A 23,045-nucleotide genomic window follows, 5' to 3' on the forward strand; every position below is an offset into this window, starting at 1 on the left:
ATCCCTCACGCAAAAAATACTTTCGCTTTCTCGATCATATTACAAAGTTTCGGGCCTAACTTCGAAATAAATTTTGTTGCAATGTTTAGCGAGGACATTGATGTTGCCAGTGGCAGTAGCTACGCATGGAGTCCCTAATGAGGCCATACGGCCTCCCAAATCCTAGTAGAGGTGTGGCCTCTTAGATGGTAGATGTGACAAGGTCTCCTGGAAGTTAAGCCATAGCAGCTGGCCTCACCAATCTTGGATGTCCAGAGACGGCATTGTGCATCTCATGGTCAGTGGTTTCAAACCAATCAATTCTAGAATTGTCAACTTGCTTTTATGCAACCTACATCCCAAAACTCCAAAAATAAGCAAAAGACGATGACAAGAGCTTACGTATACCAGCAAAAAATTGTCCAAAACCACATGCTAAGAATTACTGCACGCTGAAAGTCGGATTTGTAGTCCTATCTACCTACTCTACTGTAATTTCTCTACCAATCGGTAGCTCTTACCAAAATTTCTCACAGCAGATCAGGAAGCAAACCGTAACAACGATCCAATCCACTTGGTCACCTATTCCCAGCCTGCACAACTTGAGTCACTCGCTACGAGGCGCGCGATGTCTCAGCAGTCCAAGGCAGTCCCTTTAGCGTGCTTTTCGATTACTCACGAAGACGGTAAACTTTGTCTTGAGATAGTCAGTTATCTTCAAAGCTCTAGACGGGAACGGCTCCGTCATAGGAGCCTAATGGGCCAGAACAAATCGAGCATGGCAGATGATTCAGTTCGATTTCAGGTGAGATGACCTCAAGTTTCCTAGTCACTTAAATTGCAAAGGCAGCTGAACGAATCGCATGAAAACGCGTTTTCACCACGACTGCAATGGTTCCAACCACTCTCATTTCGTCTAGCTGTAGGCATTAGTAGACAATGAGACGATTTGTGCGCGAAGCTTGAATATCTCGTCTAACAGTGCAATACTCAACAGTTGACACGTTTTCTTAGTTTGAACCATTTATTTCGATACCTGTAAAGTCGTAGTTTAGCTAGAGAAACGCCACACCGTACAATTCGTCCATTTCTTCATGTCCGTCTTCTCTTTCACAGAGCCATCTTCACACAACACCGTCTTCAGCTGCCCGGATGTCTACAAGACAGCCAATCAAGCCGGATCCGTTGGAGCTGCAGCCAGTCAAACAAACAGCAGACAGACTCCGCGCTGACATTGCACATACGGGTAACTTGGACCCCTTTGATGATTTTCTTCCCAGCAGGCCAAGAGCTGCGATGACGACACTTCACTCGCCTCACATGTCGGCTGACGGCACATCTAACGTTTTGGATGGTTTAGAAATTATTTCTGTTGACGAGCCGGAAGGAAATGGAAGGAAACCGATTGCTGCTGCTGCTGCTGCTGCTGCTGCAAGAGAAGGCGTGGGCGCGGTCAGTGAAATGAGTGACGAAGAAATTGCTTGGAAATTGTGGCGTGAGGAGAATGAAGCTGTACAGCAACGTTTGCCTGGTAGATATCATGCCGATGATGAGCAGCTGGCGAGAATTCTGCAAGAAGAGTTTGATCTAGAAGGTAATATCATATCTGGTGTGTGTGTGTGTGTGTGTGTGTGTGTGTGTGTGTGTGTGTGTGTGTGTGTGTGTGTGTGCTTGCTTGTTTGTATGTTTGTTTATTCATATGGTCAGTGGGGCTTGTGTAGCATAGTGCAAATACCTGCATTCCTGCTTAGTTGCCAGTTATTGCAGCCAATGTATTTTCAGCACAACTGCAGTATGCCCCAACCTGGGTTTGAAAATTACGTCTTGTGACTACTCCGGCAACTTACTGTACCAATTCATTGGTTTAAATGGGGCTCTATGGCAAGGACGAGTGAAGCGACTAGGGGGTGAGAGCACCCAGTCGGGACCATACTGCTCACCACTCTTTGCTGGTGTTGCCAAAAGGGTTACGACAAACTTGTAGGATCTGTAGTGTCGGCTTCTACCCTATCTATGGTCGGTGGAAGGAGCAGTCGGCAGCCGGTGTTACCTACAGTTCATGAGATGTTCTTAAGCGATACTGGAGTCGCTTCGTATTTTTTCCAACATGATTGTAGCAATAAGAAGAGATGTGTAGTACATCCTTTCCTTGTTGTAGATGTAGCTGAGTTAAACTCGGCCAATACTGCAAAGCAGCAGTTACCATATTGATTTAATAGAATATACAACAATTAGCAGGAAATTGAATTTGTGTGAGTAATTGCATGAGTTACTGTTGTACACACAGTTCTCCATTATGAGCTACATTTCCCTGTCCATGTAATTAGAGTTCATTCTAGGGTGTCTGTTTGTAGTCATTGAAAGTAACTTAAATGAGATATATTAAAGCATAACGTTCTACGTGCATTGATATTTGTTGTATTTACTTTTGTAGCGAGGCATATACGAGAGCAAAATGTCATTGCTCAGGTGAGATTATTGGTCATCATGTGTTTTCATCTGTTCGACTGCTTGTCTCTTGATTTGTCTCTGTTTCTTGTTCCTTTTTCAGTTTGTGTTTCTGTCTGTTTCTTTATTTTGTTTCTGTAATTAAATTATTTTAATACATCAGTGTGCTTTCAGATTGAAGAACCTATGCCACAACATGGAATTAGGATAATTCAGGATAGTCAGAGACGATCAGTCCCAGTAATGAATAATTTGCAGGTACAGTAGTTGTCTAGTATTGTCACAATTAGCTGACACGTTTATAATACTCTCTCCTTCCCTCCGTCCATCTCCCTCCCTCCCTCCTCCCTCCCTCCCTCCCTCCCTCCCGTCTCCTCTCTCTCACACACACACACACATACACACACACACTCGCATTCACATGCCCCCCCCCCCCACACACACACACACACACACGTGCACACACACACGCACAACATTGTTGCATCATATCTGTTTCTGGATGTTCTCTGTTCATTTTATTGTTTGACTTGTTTTTAGTCTACACCTCTGTCAGATCATGCTAAGGAGAAGGATGGTGTACACATAGAATCAGAGCATCATCGCATGAGAGAACAACTAGACAGGGACTTGCTCGACATAGACACTCCAGAGCAAGCAAGGAAGACACAAGGAACAACAGACACGTCAACAGAATCATCTCTAGATGAAATAACTACGGAAGACGTACATCAAGTGAGTTGTCATAGAAACAGTAGAATCAGCAAGCATTGTATGTAACCACAAATCTAAAATTTACTATTAATTAATCTGTCACTGTATATGGGCAATTGTTACCTCAAACTATTCTGGCCGTTAAAGATACATTTTGGAGATTTGTGCTAGTGCAACATATCAGAGACGCGCGCTAACGTACATTTGCCGCAACAATGCAATGGTGACATCGCTGATGGAAGTATCAAAAACTACAATGCAAAGTTACGGTTGAGTTCAGTTTTTACGACAGGGCTCCCGTGCGTGTGGTAAGAACAGCTGTTCTTACGTGGTCTGTCGCACATGAATACTAGCAACAGGATAAGAATGCGAGCTGTATCGCCGTCTGGATCTGTTTTGGCATCCACCGTGCTTCTGCGGAATCAGGATTGTTGTCAGTGTTACGTCATGTTACACGTAATGGCGAGAAAACCTTATTCAGCGTTACGATAGGAAAGCAAGCGTTGGCCGACTCATAAGTATGAGTAAGTTGTGCATAAGTGTTTCAGCTACTGAACCGAACAGCGCGCTTTGCAAACTGCAATCTACTGTAGATATTCTAGAAGTTGGAGTCCCGATCGAAAAAGTTACAAACACGTCCAATATAATTTATCCTGTAATCAGTTAAGAGTATACCTAAGCATATCTCGTTCTACAAATGTGTCAAATGTCTCAATTTGATTGTTGGTAACCAACAATCAAAGGTGTATGCGGGGCGCAATGTACTAACGCATGTGGCCGAAGTGTTCCTTTAAGGTAGAGAGTTTGTATGTCGTTGGATAGAAAGAGTCACTTTGTTATATAAGGTCAAATGTATATGGAAATAGTTTATTCAGATCAAGTGACTTACGACAAGAATTTGGATTAGTACTTTACACTGTCTACTGTTTGCTATACATGCCTTGACATCGATTATAGTTCATCTGATGATGCACACCAACAGATTGTTATAGACATTAACAGATCGTTATGCGGTGACAGTACCTGGTATGTGCATCGGAGATATCCTAGGCTTTCTGTAATTGTAAACTAGGCTGACGTAGTCATTTTAAAAAAATGCACATATAGAGTGACAGAGTTTCTAGTGCCACAAAACAGTACAGTGAAATTTTCTACAAAGCTGTGAACACACGGTATGAATACATACATAGCAGCTAACTCTGCTACTACAACTTGTATATACATGAGCCTGGGTGGAAACAAGTATGCATTCAGTTGAATTCGAAGACTTGTGAATTTTGTGGAGGTGCTGTATTTCTAGTGCAAATGGCAATGGCAAAATGGATAAGGAGCTGCCTTCACAAAGGTCACGCCTGCAGTCAGATGCCTTGGTTTCCTGTGCACTATGCAAGAGCTATGGACCTTGCTAAGCAATCTCCTGGAGCCTGGCCATGTACTCGCAGAAGCCCCAACTGTGACACCAACTGTGGTGTGGGCAGCCAATGTCCCACCGGTACCTCAGTGGCTGATGGACTTTGTCGCAGTCGGGGGACTTTGTCGCAGTCGGGGGCCTTTGTATGCAATAACATCAACAAACTGCATACAATTGACAAACAATTGGCTGCTGCCACTATGATGTAACTAGCACGTAGTATGATCTTTGGATTAAGTCTTTATACAGAGTACATTGGGTTGGATTGAGGTGACTTCTATGTCACAGAAGATTGAAAATTTTTTAAAACCTTATTTCCGTGAATAGTGTCCACGGGCACTATTTTTATATTTCTGAAACGTGGGGTATTATTTGAGCATGACGCACAATTTGAGCATGGGGCAGTATTATTTTGCAACCACAGAGACTGTTGCATTGTTTGATACAGAACTAACACGCTACACAATAGCCTCGTCCCCAGACTGTCTCGTGCTAGTCTTGTCTGGTGCCCATATGGCAATCGTGCTAGTCTTGTCTGGTGCCCGTATGACAATCTTGCTAGTCTTGTCTGGTGCCCGTATGACAATGACAAGACTAAGACTAGCATGAGAGAGTCTGGGGACGAGGCCATTACACAGCACGAACAAACTAAAACCGTAAACTACAATCTCACAGTCTTACTGGTATGTATCTTGGCTACTTTCACTTTCACTTGAGTCGTATTCCTGGTCTGTTGCATACGTTGAATCTTCATCGTCAGTCAACGGTTCTATCTGGGTGTTCATTTCATCTCAACCGTACACATTGATAGATATGCATGGATATAACTAGGCTCAAGTGTCCAGCCGGTCATCTCCCCCCGCGGCGGAGAAAGACTGGCTGCAGACATTCGCCACTCAAAGGAAACCGCTGCCTCTCTATCCTCCAATCAGGATTTTACACGTTTGGTTAGTGTTTTTGCATGCACGTGTATTCACGATAACTGCTGATAGCAATGCCCATCGCTATTGGCTCTCTACTAATGGCTTTGTAACTGAGTAGTCAATTGCTTTTATCGTCTGATATCACATTTCGTTAGCATGTGAGCTACACCTGCATGTCGTCTTCTCTTTTGTCTTCCGTTCCGTACTTGGAGGAATAGGCAGCGCATGCAAAACAACTTCTAGTAGCTTAGGGTGTCGTATGTTGCATGCATTGAACGAGTAGACCATCTACAAAGCGTGATATTTGCACTCAACGCAGGGCGACATGCAGAGCTATGATTTGCGTACATTGCGGTCGACCTTTGGTGGCTTTTGTGGTAAACTTTGAGTCTAGCGATCTTAGAACGAGAGACAGACAACGAGAAGAGCTGGAGAGAGTCGACCTGTTGTTTGTAGACTTGGATGGCACGTGTCGAGACTACACGCACTTGCGTCAGAGCGAAATTACATTAGCAAAGAGCCAATAGAGACGTGCATCCCTACCGAGGATGCACAAACATTGAACGGCACTCTGATTGGAGGATAGAGAGTCAGCGGTTTGTTTGAGTGGCGAATGTCTCCAGCCGGTCTTTCTCCGCCGCGGGGGGAGATGACCGGCTGGACACCCGAGCCTAGGATATAACTGGGTTTGAATACTACACCAGTGGGGCACTAATAGAACATGGAGCATTATTATTTCGTATAGGCTTACCATGGGGCATTATTTGAACATGGGGCATTATTTGTGGAAATGCGGTAGTCAACACTCTTCCTACACTATTGTTATTTAGGTGGCATTAGTCTTGTTATTGTTTTTCATTACTGTGTAAATATTCTATGTCAATTTTTCCTGTAGGAACTAATTAATCCATTGAGTTTGAACAACAGCACAAGTCAAGATTATGTTCAATTGTCTGAAGATCGGCGAGCGGCCGTTGCTGATACACCACTATCGATGATCAATGACTTTCGAAGTGAGATTACCATAGATGACGAAGAGCAACCTACACTGGAGATTATTGAAAGCACACATCTACCACGGTCACAAAGAGAGAGAGTTGAACTCCCAACTCCTCCATTACAGGTATGGTATCATGGTGACATTGTGTTGTCTTATGTATGCTATGGGCAATTGTTCACACTAAATATGAATGCGTGTAACACACAGACACACACACACAGACACACACACGCACACACGCACACAGACACACACACAGACACACACACACACACACACACACACACACACACACACACACACACACACACACACACACACACACACACACACACACAGACAGCACTCTCACGCTAGGCTTTGAATGTGCTTGTTGCTATTGCATGTTACTATAGTCACTGAGAACACTGCAATTTCTGATGTGGCTTCTATACTCATCTGAGTGAGAGACTCGCATGTATGAGTGAAAGACTTGCATGTATATTCAAATATATGGGCCACATCTTGATCAGGCATTTGTTCATTGTTTCTGATGTCATCTGCTTGGTCGTCTTTCAGATACCCTAGTATTTCTCATTATCACTCTTGCTTATTTCTTATATTTCAGCATCGTTTTGCACGACCGGGGCAAGCAGATGTTGAGGAGCATCCTCTTCTGCAACTAATACGTGCTATGCGGTCGCCCACCTCCTTCGAGGATCTAATCGATATTGAAGAGAGGCTCGGATGCATGATGAGAGGAGCAGATGAAAGGTAAAGTTGTGAACCAACGATAACTGTTATTAGAACTAGAAATCTCCATATCATCAGTATGATCATCCAAAGGATTGGATGCTGGCCATGCTTCTGTATATTGCTTGTTGATATTTATACTTCTGTCTCTGGGGCTACATCATTACACCGTTTTGAACTGTAACTGCTGGAGCTGAAAGGGCTTTTAGAGTGACATTTTTTTGTAGTTACATTTCTTTGTCCTGCATTCTACATTGGTAGTCTGTAGTTTTAGTGATACCAACAGCATGTAACTGTTTTCTTATGATGGTTGGCAAGGCCTCTGAAGTCTATCTCTATGGATATCATGTGTTACCAATATGCAGAAGAAAGGCTTCATCCAGAATTCTGGAAGTGTTTAGTTGCTAAACTTACAATTAGTCATGAAGGCATGATGATGTTTATCACTGATGCATCAATGCTGCAACCGTTGGTGTTTAGTCAAGAGGGAGAGCTTGATCATGATCAAATTGAATACGTTCACACAATCTCATGTGAAGTGTATGGTCAACCCTTTTTGTAATAACTTGAGACCAATATATGATATCCTTGTCTTATTTGTCCGTTGCACATTAGTTATTATGCCTCTATTGTGTTGGTCAAAAACAGGACTGAGATGAAACGTGTATCTCAGCATCAATGAGTCTTCTTCATTTCAGCACCAATGAGTATTGTTTGTTTCTAGTAGTGAAGCTACTCATTGTGGTAGTGAGTAACACAGTCTGACTATCAATGTCTCCAGTAAATCTGTGCTTTACATGAAACTTGATACCTTGTTGGAGACTTGCTATTACCAATTATTGGGTTTCAAGTGTTTTGAATGTCGTTATTAATTGTTTTCATTCTGTTGCAGGATGATCAGATCGACAACCTTTGCTCACAAGTTCATTAAAGTATCAACGATTTCTGTTGTTTCTATTGTCACTTTGTGAGTGTCTTTCTGATTTCAGGGCTCTGCTGGTGAAGACAACAAGTATGATTCTCTTCTCAACTGCCGTCTGTCCTTTGTCTGTCTGTGTTTGTTGTACTGTACAATAAATGTAGTCACACATAAATGTAGTAGAAAGGCAGGTTTGTCATAAAGCCCGGTTCACAGTACGATGCTGGCATGAGCGTCGTGCAAGAGTCCTGGACGCTGACGATGAGCAAGCGTCAGCATCATACTGAGAATATGTCAGTGTCCGCGACGCCCGCACGACGCTACGAGCGTCCATGACACTGGAATAGAGAAAAGTTCTAATCAAGAATCCTAGCCAGAAGTGACCCAGTGTCCGATGACATCACGTGCTCATTTTCAACCAATCGAAAGTCAGTCACTGGACGTATCCGGGATATTCTGTTCATTCACATGGCATCAATCATTGATTCGTCGATGCAAGTTTTCATTGAGTGTGTGCGTGGTTTTCCCTGCGTTTGGCAAGTTCAGTCAAAGGACTACAAGGACCTAAGGATGAAAGAAAACGCTTGATCGAGACTACGCCACAGCAGTGCAACAAAATCAAAACATCGTCGTCCATGTCTGTCGCGAGTACATTGTACACATGTGGTGACTTTGCAGTGCCAGACCACTGTCGCAGTGTGTTCTTTGTGCGATGGACGCTCGTCAGACGCAATACTGTGAACGGTACAGCGCCAGCGTCTTCGCTGACGCTCGTGTCAGCGTCCTAGTCAGTGTCCAGGATGCTCGCAGGACGCTGTGCTAGTGTCATACTGTGAACCAAGCTTAATTAAGAGTCCCAGATAGTCATCATTGAACTCTCATCGATCTCCATCTTCCTCACATCTTTGTTAGTAAAAAAAACACGTATTAGTGTTCCCAGTCCAAAAAGGGAGCATGAAGGCACCTGTTGCCTCCACTGTAGCAAGAATTCGAGCAACAAATATTTGTATGTGTTTAGTGATAAGGTCGGTGCAAATTGGCGTTAGACAAAGTCGTCCGTGTGTTCATACAGCAAGCCTGTTGATTGTTCAGTGATGTAAGCTTGGTAAACTTGAGATATTTTACAGGTGTACAGTCTGTATGTGTGAATTTGTGGAAAAAGAGGATGTCAGGTAAGCCATAATTAAATGTGAACATGTTTGTAGCATTTGGCCAATCCCATACTCATGCAAGTAGTTGCATTCCATTTGTCTCGTTGTTCTGACTGTAGCTCAGTGTGTTTCTTCCTAGACCATAGTCGTACTCAAACTGTCTAGTTAAGAGAGACCATAGCATTTCCAGATCAAATAAATTTGCATTATGTCAATTTAGATTGGTACTTTGACAGTTTAAATTCATACACTGTCAGTTCAAGTTCATACCTTGAAATGACTAACGACAGATTTAAACAACCTGAATGAATTTGAAATGTCAAACGACCAATGTGAAATGACTGAATGAATCTGATTTGAAACAATGGCAATTTGAAATAACAAATTATTAACTTGATCTGACAACGTATGAATTCGAACCTATAAAAGTTGCTGTACCAATTGGAATTGACGATGAGAATTTTAAATCATTACGAACAAATTTGATCTACAAAAGTTGTAGTTTTCAGGTGTACAACCCCGATTATCAGGACTTTGTCAGTGGAAGCCAAATTGTCTAGATGATCTAAAATCTGGATAAATGAAATGATGATGTGGTTGAATAGGTTATTGGGTGGAAATATATTTGTCCGGATAATCGGGGTTGTACTGTACCGTGTTCACAGCAACAAACTTGGCTGATCTAGCAGAGCAGCACAGATCGCCACAATGTGTGTGACCGCAGCCAACTGAATCGTATGCTAAATTGAGCATAGAGCGGCCTTGTCAGCTACCTCCTCCATACGTCTACCATTCAGTCAAAATTATAGCATGTAGAAATGATTACTACTTTTGGCGTGTTTCTGGTCATTATGCAATAGACATACACGGATGTTCCGATGGAATAGAACTTATGCTGTAACTTCTGCCACTAGAGCAATCAGTTGTAACTGAAATTCGAGATCTCAAATCAGCACAATCACTACACATTTCCAGGCATCAACATTTAATATACTTGAAATACTGCAAAAGCAAGAAGAGAGAAGAACAGACACTACAACTAGTGTGCAAGTGATCACAGCGACAGTGTAAATTTCAGCGTCCCACTGGTTATATACATCTATGCTGTATGCAGAGTGTTTCTCAGTCATCAAATAAGAAATGTGCGGTGTGTTCCCTCCTATAGATCGTGTGTCTCTTATTCAACTCGAAACATTGCCATCCTACTAAACAGCTAGATAATCGTAAACTCAATCCTGTATATTGCTAATGTGGTTTTCATTTCAGGCGACTGCCGTGCATGCATTTGTATCATGTCGAGTGCATCGACGAATGGCTCAAGCGCAATAGGATCTGCCCTGTCTGCAGAGTACGGATTGATGCACAGTAGATCATGAAACACCACAAACCGTGAACTGTCGGTATGACATACTACGGATAGTGTTACATCTAATGTGTTTAGTTCAGTAAATTCTGCTTAGCCGGCATTTGTATGGCCAAGTTTTGTAGGCTCATGAATGAGCAATATTGAGCTTTGGGTTTTGCTTTTGTGGCATGTAACATGCAGTAAGTCTAATAATCTTGTCTAATGATGAAGTCTTCTCATGCACAGTCGACCTACTGCACGTCGTGTTCAAATTATTCTATTTTGTCAAAGCAAAATTTCATGCTCACTTTCGGGCATTCCCTGCCTTGTTGTTTGCAGAGATCCTACATGCTAAGCGTAGACAAAGACTGAGAACGTAAGGGTGCATAATATTTTGTTTCCATACTAAGATCTTCAAACTAACATATCTTGGTTTGTACTACAGTAGAGATATTGATACACACAATAGACTACATGGAGGTGTAAGACAAGGTAGGTTGCTAGAGATACACAAGGTGTGTTCACTCTCGCAGTTTGCTCTTCTGCTTTAATGTTCCGATTCTTCGTAACCTTCGGGAAGAGCATTGCTATGCGAGTTGTGGAAGAGACTATGATTTCCATCGCCCCACGGAAATGGCTAAATAAAGCAAGAATATAATATAAATCATTAGGTAAACATTTGTTATTTATTGATTCATAATCAATGTTTGATGGAGACAAAACAAGGCTGAGTGACAGGTGTATGTACACTCAATCCGACTGCTCAAATGCATTGCCCAAGCTGTCGTAAAAAGTCACAATAGAGAGAGAATCTCGGAACCTCATGTCAGGTAAACGTGACTGTTGGCATTAACCCTCTCCCATGCAAGGTGTAAAGCAACCTGTTACAGTGGAGCCTCGCTATAGCAAACCTCCAGATCACGAATTCTTAATAACTAGTCTTGGTGTCCCGACTCATTTGTATGCGTTTCTCTATCTTAGGACCCTCAATGTAATAAACTCGCCTATAACGAAAATCTCACTATATCGTGGCTTCTTGTTACACCTAAACGTAGATAATTACATTATAACCTCGACATAACGTAGTAGGCGATGTGACCGACCTCACTCCTGAAACTCTGTCGCCTACAAAGTGCAGCTGCCACTGAGGGTGCCAATTATAGAACGTGCTAACATCATTGTGCATGATGAATTCCATTAATTTCTTGCAGCCAAGTCGATTGGGCATTTGACCAGAGCATGCCAAGAGCGTCCTCTTGTACAGTACCATGTCCAAGCACAAATCCTTATCCGTGGAGAAAAAGCTTGAAATCATCAGAGAGGCAGAGCAAAAGGAATGCACAAAAACAGACGTGGCTGCTCGTTATAAAATCGCTCCATCAACTGTTGCGACAATTCTTAGACAACGGGATCCCATGTAATCCCTTCCTCTGTCTGATAACTAATATTTGTTGCATTGTATAGCCTTGCATTCCCTGACCTTGCACAATGAATAACCCGGATGATTTCGCTTTTAACAAACCCTCGCTACAACGAAAGCTATCCTAGTGTCCCCTGCGGTTCGTTATATTGAGGTTCCACTGTAACGGCTAGAGTTAGTTATATTTCATTTCCAACAATATCATATAACATCACACAGAGAAAACTCAGGTAAACAAATTGAAACATTTGTACATGAGTGAAACAAAGGGTTTACTTTAAGCACTGGTCAACCCAACTGCCATCAAGACAAAAAGCCTCTAACGACCTACCAGTATATAAATATGAATATTGATCAAAAATTTTAAATAATTATTTAAATGCCTTTGGGTTATAGTTGATATATGAAGGTAGTTACACAACAGAAGTACCCACAAGAGCTAAATCAATCAAGGTGTGGGTCTAACCAATGAACAAATAACTATCAATTTAATTATTATTATCAAAAACATAAAATATCAAAATTAATAATATAAACCTGTAATTCTAATTTGCAAGCATATCTTTATCTGATACAAAATAACTATCAATTATTACCAAAAATATAAAATTAGAAAATGAACATAAATCTAGTATTTTACAGGCATAGTGCCAAGCCGCACAAAATAAATATCAACTAGTAACAAAAGCTGTGATTTCACCCTCGCTTCCATGGTTATGAACTCTAATGAAACAATCAACTTAATGAATTATCATGAAGTAGACAATCTTGCTTTCAAGTGACCACGTTTTGCAGCCCTACTAAATTACAGTAGAACCTTACTAATCCGAATTACCTTTTAGTGCCCTGCCTTGTGTACACAGATCATAATAGGTGGCCAGATTCGAGTTGCTGTCACATTGAGTCTTCAGATATCTGACTATTATAAATCCTGACTGTCACAGTATTTAGAAGTATGCAGTCGGTACAGCTGTGTCAATTAGACATACGGACACATACGTAAATGCACCAATGGGCTGGGTGTCCAAGGTAAGGTCTGGACCTCCAAGGCTACAAGAACAACTTCACTACCATTTCATATACTACATGCCCCTCATATAAATGCCACAGCTAAGAGTACCCATATAATAAAGGCAGCCCTCAAATAAACACCACATTTCATCTATTGCTTGAATTTTGAAGGGAAATCGTATGACTATTTCAGAGATACTGTATACATGAGGCAAGCGTTCTTTGACTACTCGGATCCTGTTTCGCCACATAACGTCTCAAAGTGTGAAATGTGTACACCAGTATGGGTAATTGTATCTTGTAAAGATGTCAAACCTACAGTGTGACACTCCTAAAGCAAGAACAAAGAGCCTTTAAGAAATACACGTCGCAGTTGGAGCTCTAGCAAAAAATAAATGCCGTGGCGTTTAATGGCAGAAATACGGGAATCCCTACAGGGCTTGGTATGGGGATGTATGGATTAGCAATGTTCTACTGTAGTTTGTAATCATCGATGTAATGAGATTCATAACACACAGGGCATACATGTCACTACTGATAACTAAACGTGGGGTTTCTGTACTACAGTCACAAGTCAAAAAAATTATCGATTTTACATTGGATCTTGTAGACATGTAAGATCTGGTTGTTCGTTTTGGACAAATCTTGGTAAGTGCAAACACAAATTAGATGGTTATTGTAAAAGACATATCCCTAATTAATGTTAGCAGTTGCGATTCGCTTTCTCTTCCGTGGTTGCTATGTACAAACAAACAAGAATACTGCTCTGTGATTAGACCATTTGGACCAAAGCGTCACACATTTCGAACAAACATGGCCACCCATTCACACATTCACACACACACTACAGATGCACTCGAAGTGAGCCAATGCTGTTTGAATATGCTATTTGTTCAGTCAGTGGACTCTTACAAAGCCCTTTCTGATGGCTCAGAGCGGAATTTTTTGAAAAATATAAACAAATTAAATGAAATAAATATTTATCTAGTAATGATATCTGTTCTAGTAGGCATGGTTCTAACTACAAATGCAAGACTTCATTTTTGAGGAGAGCAATCAACCGTCCCCCTCACCAGTTAGAAGAGCAGTACTGGGAATTTCCGAAACAGTGCCAAGGGCAGCAATACAGGAAATGGGATTTTTATCAAAGAAAATCTGTCATCAACAAGCATCCCAGCGAGTCGCAGGAACTTGTGGAAATTGGCAAATTGACTTGAGTACCACAGAGTAGGCAAGTGTAAGGCCCATCTTGCAACGTCGATCCTGCCGAGATAGACTTAGTCTTTATAAACTTACAAGTGCGACCAGACCTAACTGCCCTCCTACGCTTCTTGTCAGTCGTTTCTTTAGAAGTTCATTCTTTAATCCACAGTGTAAGACCACTGTCCGGTTGCCAAACCTGTACATACACTGTAGTATAGTAACGCATGTTACTAATACAGCCTCAGAATATCGACCAACGTTAGGCCGCGACATCGAATCATGCACTACAATCTTGATTCTCATTAACGGCTCATGGGCTGAAAATGAGAACAGTTTCAAAGAGATCGCCCTGTGGGTGGTCGTTTGGCTGGGCACTGTTTTGGAAATTCCCGGTATGGATCGTAACTTTAATCAAACCTATATTAGTACAGTCTGTAATGCCTAAACTAAGCCTTCAGTTTCAATAATTTAGCTTAGCTAGATGTCAAGTCAATGATATCAAGAGACTCGTGCAACGATTATCATCATGTTCACTGCGTAATCTGTCATCATCCTGGTCCTGATGCATTTTTGAATACTCAGCAGGAGTGAGTGACTCGGGGTTTCGGGGTTACTCTCACATTCTGATTCTGAATCAGGGCAATGTCTCTTTGATTATGCAATGACTGAAGTTGCCTAACCCTTACTGTAACACGTATGGGTTGGGTTCTCTCTCACATTCTAGCATTGACATACCAGTGACGACAATGACACGTGACTAGGGGTTGTCCCCAGCATACAAAAGGCACCGCGGAGCACCATGCCTTGGCTCCCGCTTGGTATAGGCCCGCCATGCTTTACTGAGTAGGCAGTGGCTACTATAAAGTCTGTTCACACATTTTGCGTGATCTGGGAAAATTTGTAGATTTCGGAATTCTGAGCATGTACAAGCATGTACGGAAAGCAGGCAGAGACAACTGGTAACAAATAGAGATGGGTAGCTACGATTATTTAACCCAAAAACTGACAAGTTCCCCATTGTGATGCGTAAAGCGCCATCCTAGACTTGCCTCGTTTTGACATAAGCAGATAAGCTAAATGTTAAATTGCATTCTTTTAGAGTCACCATACACTGATTTCATTAGCTGTCTCAGTAACAGCTGCTCTTTGAGTCTACTGTTCCCTATTGTAGCTATGAAGACAACGAAATTTGTATTTTAAAAATTTACAAAGTTGTTTGGGGCAAGCAACTAATTCTTTGCATATTATTTTAGTTCTTTGCCTACAGGGCCTGGGATGTTTGGTGTGATAGTAAGACCAATTAGGAGGATGACTGCCATATGGTATGAACTTGATTGTAATACAAGTACTCAAATAGCAACAGTGGTTGTCATGCACCCCCCCCCCCATAATTGCACAATTGCGTCGGTAGCAACTGTAGTTTCCCCTCTAGCATCGCTAAACGTTTTGAATTTGGGGTGTAGCTACTGCAGAATATTAGATGGCTTTAATTAGAAAACTAACAATAAACAGGTTAACAATAGAAATAAATGAGGAAGACTTGCCAGAACTGCGACAAGATTCTCCATAGACACCGAAAAATGATAACAATGACTAGCACAACAAGCTTGATTCTTGTTGCTATTTTGTTGGGAGCATCTAGGGGAATCTATTGTAGCAGAGTAGGTAGATAGAGTACAAATTAATGGGGTCTGTAGGTATGTTGCCCCTCCTAATCACGTGTTCTCAACTGATTATGCAAATCAAGTATCTATTGCTCGAGCTCTGAAAATTTCTCACAAGCTTTAGCGGACTTTTTAGTTTGACGGTTATTCCAAGTTGTGATATACTGAGATGTGTGAGTCATACTAATCCTTGACCTAAAACCCCTCCTTTTTTAGCACAATGATTGTGGTAAGTCCTTGTGAGAATGTGCAGACACTAGATTAGTTTGGCAAAAATGAGTGTTCCATTACTGAAAGACAACGTAGCTGCCAGTCTACTTCCCATGACGCTCCATCAGAGTTAATTCCTGTTTGTGTCAGTGGCGATGGCAACTATCTCTAAGACTGTCAAGCAAGTTTGATTGACTTCTATATTAAATTGCGTTATGTTAAAACATTATGCAGGGGCGTGATCATGAGAATTTCCACCATGCCTTACAAAAATCCTGGGGCCAACCCTGCATGACTGTGCACTTGTGACAAACTCTGTTGCAGTAACAAACTTCTTGCTGTCTTGTTTTGCCTGTTCACGAAGTTGACGATATCTTAGCATTCTATCTGAGTACTTTGTGCATGATTTGCACCAGATTTTTGCAATACATTCTTCACCTCTTCTTCGTAACCAATTAAATCTGATACTTTCCAAATAAGAAACGTTGGCAGTTGAACAGTAGACCTAGCAGGTCCTTGAGACATTGAAATCACGAAAGCAGTCAGCTAATCAAATGAACCTTGCACATGAAATCTAGCCTTGGAGTCCCAACAATGTCGAACCACTCAGTGGAGATTTTTTACTGACTCACACTACACCAAGGAGGACCGACCATATACCCCGTTTACACGAGCACTTGTAAGCAGGCCATCCCATGCTGGCTCGGTTTCTATGGTACGTGTTACCGTGGGCCGAGCCGTGCCAAGCCAATCCAGCTCGGCTCGGTCTTTCTAGCCGGGCCAGAGCGCGGTGGCTTGGGTCAAGTACATCGTGTAAAACGCATAGCGTGCTGGAAAACGAGCCGCACATGCTCATTTGGTAGTCTCACAAAGCCAGACCCCTTTCCGCCGCATCATACTACTGTGCGAAAATGGTACAAATAGCGTGGAACGAGACGAAGACTCTGTGTCTTATCCAAATACGGAGCGACCAAGATGACCAAGAAGTTTAGCTTTGAACTCAGTTGCTGCATGCACATCACAGTCGCCTGGCGATAGACCTACAAGGTCTCATATATGTCTTAAGCATTCTCAATATAAAGCCATAGAGAAAAACGCGAGCAGCTTGGCTTCTTTCCATGGCTAACACGAGCTACAAGTCAAGCTCAAGTAACTAACACACGTTAGTGACATTCATCGCCTTCCTTCTACAGAGTGTGTCGTGTAAATGCAGGCCGGAAAACTGGGCTGGCACGTGCTGGCGCAGCAGTCGGCTCGGCTCGCTATGCGTGCTTGTGTAAACGGGGTATTAGAGGCACTCTACAAATGAAGCTCCTAGATAACTTTAAGGCACATGAACATGGGTGGCCAAGGCTTTAAGCCACCAGGGGCCACATAAGCTTTAGGTTGTCTAGAGTCATGCCCTCTATCCGAAACCTTATATAACATATCAATTAAATTAGCCTATTGTTTCATAAAATTGTGCAGTTGTACAGACTATTACCTAACTGCAACCCAATCAAAAGATGAGCTAGAAATTTAATCATATTTAATTACTTGGTAATCAAAGTTTCAATCAACTGGCACTCCTCAATTACTCATTCACAAGGAAGCTGACGCATGTCAGAACCACATACCGTATTTCCTCAAAAGAACGCCGTCCTTGAATAAACGCCACAAGCTCTCGCTACTAAACTGAATGAACGCCGCCATAGAATAAAAGCCGCAGGACAGGTAATTGATATTCATTATCCATACCTCGTGCATGCTTGACATATGCCTAAATCATCTGAGCCACACGGCTGAAGAGAAGCTTTCACACGAGGCTGCCTTTAGACTCAAACTCACAAAGTAGTACAGTACGCACGACACTTCTGGAACAGGCAAGCAGAACGAGACTTGAAGATACGTAGACAACAAGGAAAAAGGCAAAGGGAGGAGGAAGAAAGAGTACATGGAAATGACATTGAAAGAATGACGCCCTTAAATGAACACTGCAGGGTCCGGCCTTTCGAAACAAATGAACGCCGTGGTGTTCTTTCAAGGAAGTACGGTATGCACTCGTTGACCTCAGAATCTCCAGACTGAGCAGACAGAGACAGCATAGAACTAGAATCCTTTGTAAGATCATTACTCAACTACAAAACAATTTAACAGCAACCACACCCAACAGATCAGGAGCCGCATGTGGGCCAACGAAGTACATTGGTCATCCCTGCACGAAGGAGGCACTTGCAAACCTCAAAAATGAAGCCTTGTAAATAATAAATTAATAAAAATAAAAACTTACAATTATAAAAATTGTTATAACTTGTATAACAAATTCTCTACCGTGGCTCTATTCAGTGAGCGAAAAAATATCAAAAGTAACTTTCTAACTCTAAATACCAAATTTCAGTCTCACTTCAACATGGGCTACATGTCACAATAATGTGTCTAACTCATATCAATTAAAACGGGATCGGTCAACGGTGTTTATCAACGACAAAAAAATGTTACTCGCCTTGGTTCTGATCCTCAGATGCGGATAGGCAATAAAGTGCCTTCCGTGCTCTTCTATGTGCTTCTCGTGTTCTTTCTCTTTCGCGTACGCGTTGTACGTGCAATAGGCCAGCGCAGGCACTACCACAAAGAACGAGATCTTCTTCCAAGTGTGCATAGCGCCTGTAAAGCGAGTGTGAGATGTGAAATAGCACACTGGGGTGTTTGAGTGAATGTTACCAGCAGCATGACGAGTTTCTTCTTCAATGTGCTTGGCATAGCTCATTCTACGCAGCGGAACGCGTACTAGACGAAGTGCAGACGCCATAACTGTAATGATTATCCGGGTTCTGCATCCTGGTCTTTACTAATGACGTTTTCAAGACCACATGACTAAGAATATATAGTATATTTTCAAGGCAAATATCTCTACACTGTACAAATAAAATTTTGCACAATCGAATACAATTATCTAGACAAAGGCCCCGAAATCGACGCTACTTTGTAAAAGTAGGCTCTGAATTTTGCCAAGTGGACACCGATACCGTAATTCTTGATAAATTAATTAATTAAACCCGCTCTCAAATAGACACTTTTCTCAAAAACTAGACGTCGCACTTGTATAAAAACATTCCTAATACAAATTAATTAAATAATTAATTAAGTCACTTTTAGTTCGAATATTTATTCGAATAACGCTATACTTTATTTGGCTGGATACCCTACGACTTAGGAACTGGCCACTCATCTTTGATTGAATTCTGTAGTTGAGAAGAGATTTAATGGACTTTTCAGTTAGTTATAACTAGCAGTTTTATCTCACGGTAATACTGTATGACGTTTTTTAGAATTGTTCACTACAATAACTAGATACAAGTTATATTACCTGATAAATTAAACAAGGCGTTTAACCCGAACAATGATCTTGCCTCTTTTATTCGACTGATTTCACCACATTTATCACACTCTAGACATAAAACCCTGTAGATATGATCCATTAGTAGCTAATAGGGCAGAGTTTGGGAGGAGGTTCTTCTTTGATTGTTTCCTCTCTGCAAAATTGCCTTGAGCAGGTTAGCTAGTGTAACAACTATCAATACGGTCGCGACTATAAAAACACACGGAGCTAGTCACAAGTGTGCTGTGCAAGTACCTTCTTCTACCTTGATATTTTGTCTACCCGTTGTTTCATACCTAATTTGATTCAAAATGTAAGCTAATAGCGGATCCAGGATTCTCTTAGTTAGAGGGGAGCCCCAATCTATATATTATATTATTGACACGCCCCGCATTCCAGAAGAACCAGTTATGAACATAAATGAGCAGTGAATGCATGCAAGTACTTGCATGTGATTGCATGATCATGTTTTCAGTTTACGACGATTACACGTAGACTATTTTGATTTTACACAGTTTTCACTTGCGTCCATATTATGAGCACGATTTCTGATGCTGCACTGGAGTCGCTATAACCTCCCTAATATTATTAATAGTCCCTAGATGCTTCACAACGTCGTATGAAAGGTAAACTCTAGTAGCTGGCCTCCCAAACTTTGTAGATCCTGCGACGCCCATGGCGAAGGCTAGCTGATGGTTCGTAGCTAGCCAGAACCGGCGGAGCAGGGTGGGCCAGGTGGGCCATGGCCCACCCATTGTTCGAAAATGGAACCTCCACCAACAGGCGTTAGGTGAAAACTTTCGGAAATGGTATAGGTAATTAAATAAATTAGTTATTGGTTACCTCTAAGATAAAACAAATCAGCCATAATTCGGAAGTTTAGAGCAGGAAGTGTAATTAAATATTCTCAGAGGTCAATACTACTAGTAGTTAGACTACCCTCTAGTAACACTGTCATTATCCAGATTCCATCCTAGCTCTACCGCTTTACTCAAATGTTGTCAAATGGGTGGAGCTTATAACAGCAAGGCCTGGCCCACCCAACCTTTGGAGGGCTGCTAGCTGTAAGTCGAAGACGGAAATTAGCCGCATAGGTAACGTGTTGAGCATGCGCAATGCGTGTCACACGGTAACGGACTAATGCATGTATCTAGGTACTTTCGAATGTCACGTACTTTTATATCATAATAGACTGTGGTAAGGGAAGAAGAGGCCGGGCCCTTTGTGAGATCCACGTCTGGAACCGCCACTGTACTTCGAGCTAGACATAGACGTGTTGAGAACAGATGTTAGCAGCTAATGTAGAGGTGTCAAACAATACGACTGCAACCCAAATAGGCTGTTGCACGAGTATACGTATCAAATCACGGTTTTCATTACATAGATATTCATATCTGAGTGACCAATGAATTTGGTATGAGCATGTCAACCCACACCTACATCAATGGTCTACAATCACCATTTGAGTGGGCAGACGTATTGCTTTGATTGTTTCTCTGCTATAAGAACGCATCACCTTCCAGCTGCCAAACACGCCAACCTATCACTGCTGTCTATTATACGTACTCGAAAATCATGGAAGTGCAACAATTTCTGTGGATATCCGTCGTTTTATCTCTTTGCAGTCGACTTGATGCAGCAACAGAAGTGTCTTTGTCGTCGTCTTGGCTTATTGCAGATCCGCGCGAAGAAATAGATCAAGCCGTTGGCATGAGTTTCATGACGTGCACGTGGAAATCAAGCGAGCAAAGGCTGACCGACTGCACTAACAGCGATTTGAGCTACGGCGGCGTTACCAACTTCGACGTCAACAAAATCGAATTTTCTTTCTTGGTGTGTTTTTGGTGATTACATTTAAAGATGCATATAGAAGAGCCCCGTTCTGTATGACATCATGTGTGGATACTGGCACTTCTGCACATGTTTGGACCGTAGCGGTAGCGCCATTTGCAGACTCCTTGATGCTAACGCGGTCCGATGGCAATTATATCTATGCGTGGACTTACACAGGTAGTAGTTTAGATTTCAGGTTTAGCGTCTATTGCTTTGCTGCCATGCCTGCTGCTGGACCTATGCTGCAAGGCGGTTCTATTAATGAGAGAGAATTGCTCCCATCTTCTTGGCTATTCGTAGATCCGGTTACTGACTCTTCATCGAGTTTGGGTATCAGTTTCATAGCACAAGCTACATGGATGAATAATTCGAAAGAGATTCTAGTGAACGAGTCGATGACATATGGATGCGTAGCAAATATGGAACCGTCTCGGGTAGAATTGCAGATTGAAGACGGTCATGAACGGTTATATATACCGTTCACGAGCCCCTACTCTAAACCGCCCTTGTGCATGACAAGAGAACTAAATTATGGTGGATTTTATATAACAACTATGACATCTGTAAACGGAATTTATCTTTGGTCGTATGTTTCCTCGAACTATTTTCCTTGGTCTGAATCACAGCATTGGTTTGCCACGTTTTGTTTCGGAGGAATGCAACCAGAAGCATCTCGTGCCACATCGGGTCAACGTTCGGATACTGTGTCAACGTCATACGTCGGTATTCCATCGTTTTGGACCGTATTCAACTGGGAGTACGACGGTGCTTTGGCAATGGGTGCATCGTTGATGTCCTGTACGTGGAACGCGACAGACGAAAAGCTGATTGGATGTGGCGACTCGAAGCAGAGCTATGGAGGAGTGGCCAACATGGACGTGCGAAATGCAAAGCTAGAAGAGAGCGGAGCAGTTCTCAAAGTCACGTTTATTAGATCATACGCCAAAGTGCCTTACTGTTTTATTTCAGAAAACCAAATCGAAAAACTTTACTATGTGCTGGAAATCCGAGCTGCTGTGGACAGAGGGGCGGTTTCATTTCGTCGCACAGTAGTCGGAGACATGAAACCATGGAGCTCATCCACCCTGCACTCTAGCTTCACAGTGTTGTGCTTCGGAGTGATGGCTTAGTTAGAGTAGAAGACGCAGTGTCAACATCGAAAGGCAAAAAGGAAATACGTTAGAGTAAGTAGACAACAGCTTCGTAAAGATGTGTAGTCCTTAGCAGTTCGTGTAATGCTGCTATAACTTTAGATGTATGCGAAATTCATAGAACGTGTTTAATTAAAGACAATAGATAGAGACATATGATAGCATTTGTCCGTATAATATAATGATAGTATGGATAGTACTATTTGTCTGCATTGGAGGATGATTAATCATTTACATCTTATTCAATACACAAAATATAACTATTCCAATGGCAGTTCACTAACGTTGGATATCGGTACACGCACACGTTTCTTAAATCTATCTTGTTAGGATATAGAAAGTATGGCTAGTAGTAATGCAGCTGGTAAGCAAGAAATCTTTGGGAGTTCGTGGACTTCTTGGCACCCTAGATTCGTACCCCTATGTCTACTTATGTCTCAACACTATTAATAACGCATAAGGAGCAGAACACTGAGTTGGTAAAAAAATTTTTACATGCTATGTCGATATCAAGACGATTAAATTTACAACACATAAAGCGTTTGATTGTGTACGCGTATAAACTTAGACATG

The 23,045-nt window shown here is 41.9% G+C and overlaps 3 protein-coding genes across 3 annotated transcripts; 2 read left to right on the top strand and 1 right to left on the bottom strand.

The window, feature by feature from the left end:
* The first annotated feature begins 638 nt into the window (after positions 1-638).
* Positions 639-10,852, top strand: LOC134188034 (uncharacterized). Its single transcript, XM_062656216.1, has 11 exons — positions 639-784; positions 1,096-1,573; positions 2,414-2,448; positions 2,602-2,685; positions 2,968-3,162; positions 6,371-6,598; positions 7,083-7,228; positions 8,100-8,139; positions 8,197-8,219; positions 9,254-9,298; positions 10,544-10,852. Exons 1-11 carry the CDS (start codon positions 737-739, stop codon positions 10,644-10,646), a joined length of 1,425 nt encoding a protein of 474 aa, XP_062512200.1. The 5' UTR covers positions 639-736; the 3' UTR covers positions 10,647-10,852.
* A 147-nt stretch (positions 10,853-10,999) lies between these two features.
* Positions 11,000-18,938, bottom strand: LOC134187831 (cytochrome c oxidase subunit 6A, mitochondrial-like). Its single transcript, XM_062655995.1, has 3 exons — positions 18,831-18,938; positions 18,613-18,773; positions 11,000-11,259 (listed from the first exon to the last, which is right to left on the bottom strand). Exons 1-3 carry the CDS (start codon positions 18,916-18,918, stop codon positions 11,170-11,172), a joined length of 339 nt encoding a protein of 112 aa, XP_062511979.1. The 5' UTR covers positions 18,919-18,938; the 3' UTR covers positions 11,000-11,169.
* Positions 18,939-21,628: 2,690 nt separating this feature from the next.
* On the top strand, positions 21,629-22,744 carry LOC134187830 (uncharacterized). Its single transcript, XM_062655994.1, has one exon. The coding sequence runs from the start codon at positions 21,681-21,683 to the stop codon at positions 22,449-22,451; it is 771 nt and encodes a 256-aa protein (XP_062511978.1). The 5' UTR covers positions 21,629-21,680; the 3' UTR covers positions 22,452-22,744.
* The last annotated feature ends 301 nt before the right edge of the window (positions 22,745-23,045 follow it).

This window comes from Corticium candelabrum, chromosome 12, assembly GCF_963422355.1.
Source record: "Corticium candelabrum chromosome 12, ooCorCand1.1, whole genome shotgun sequence".
Lineage (NCBI taxonomy): Eukaryota > Metazoa > Porifera > Homoscleromorpha > Homosclerophorida > Plakinidae > Corticium > Corticium candelabrum.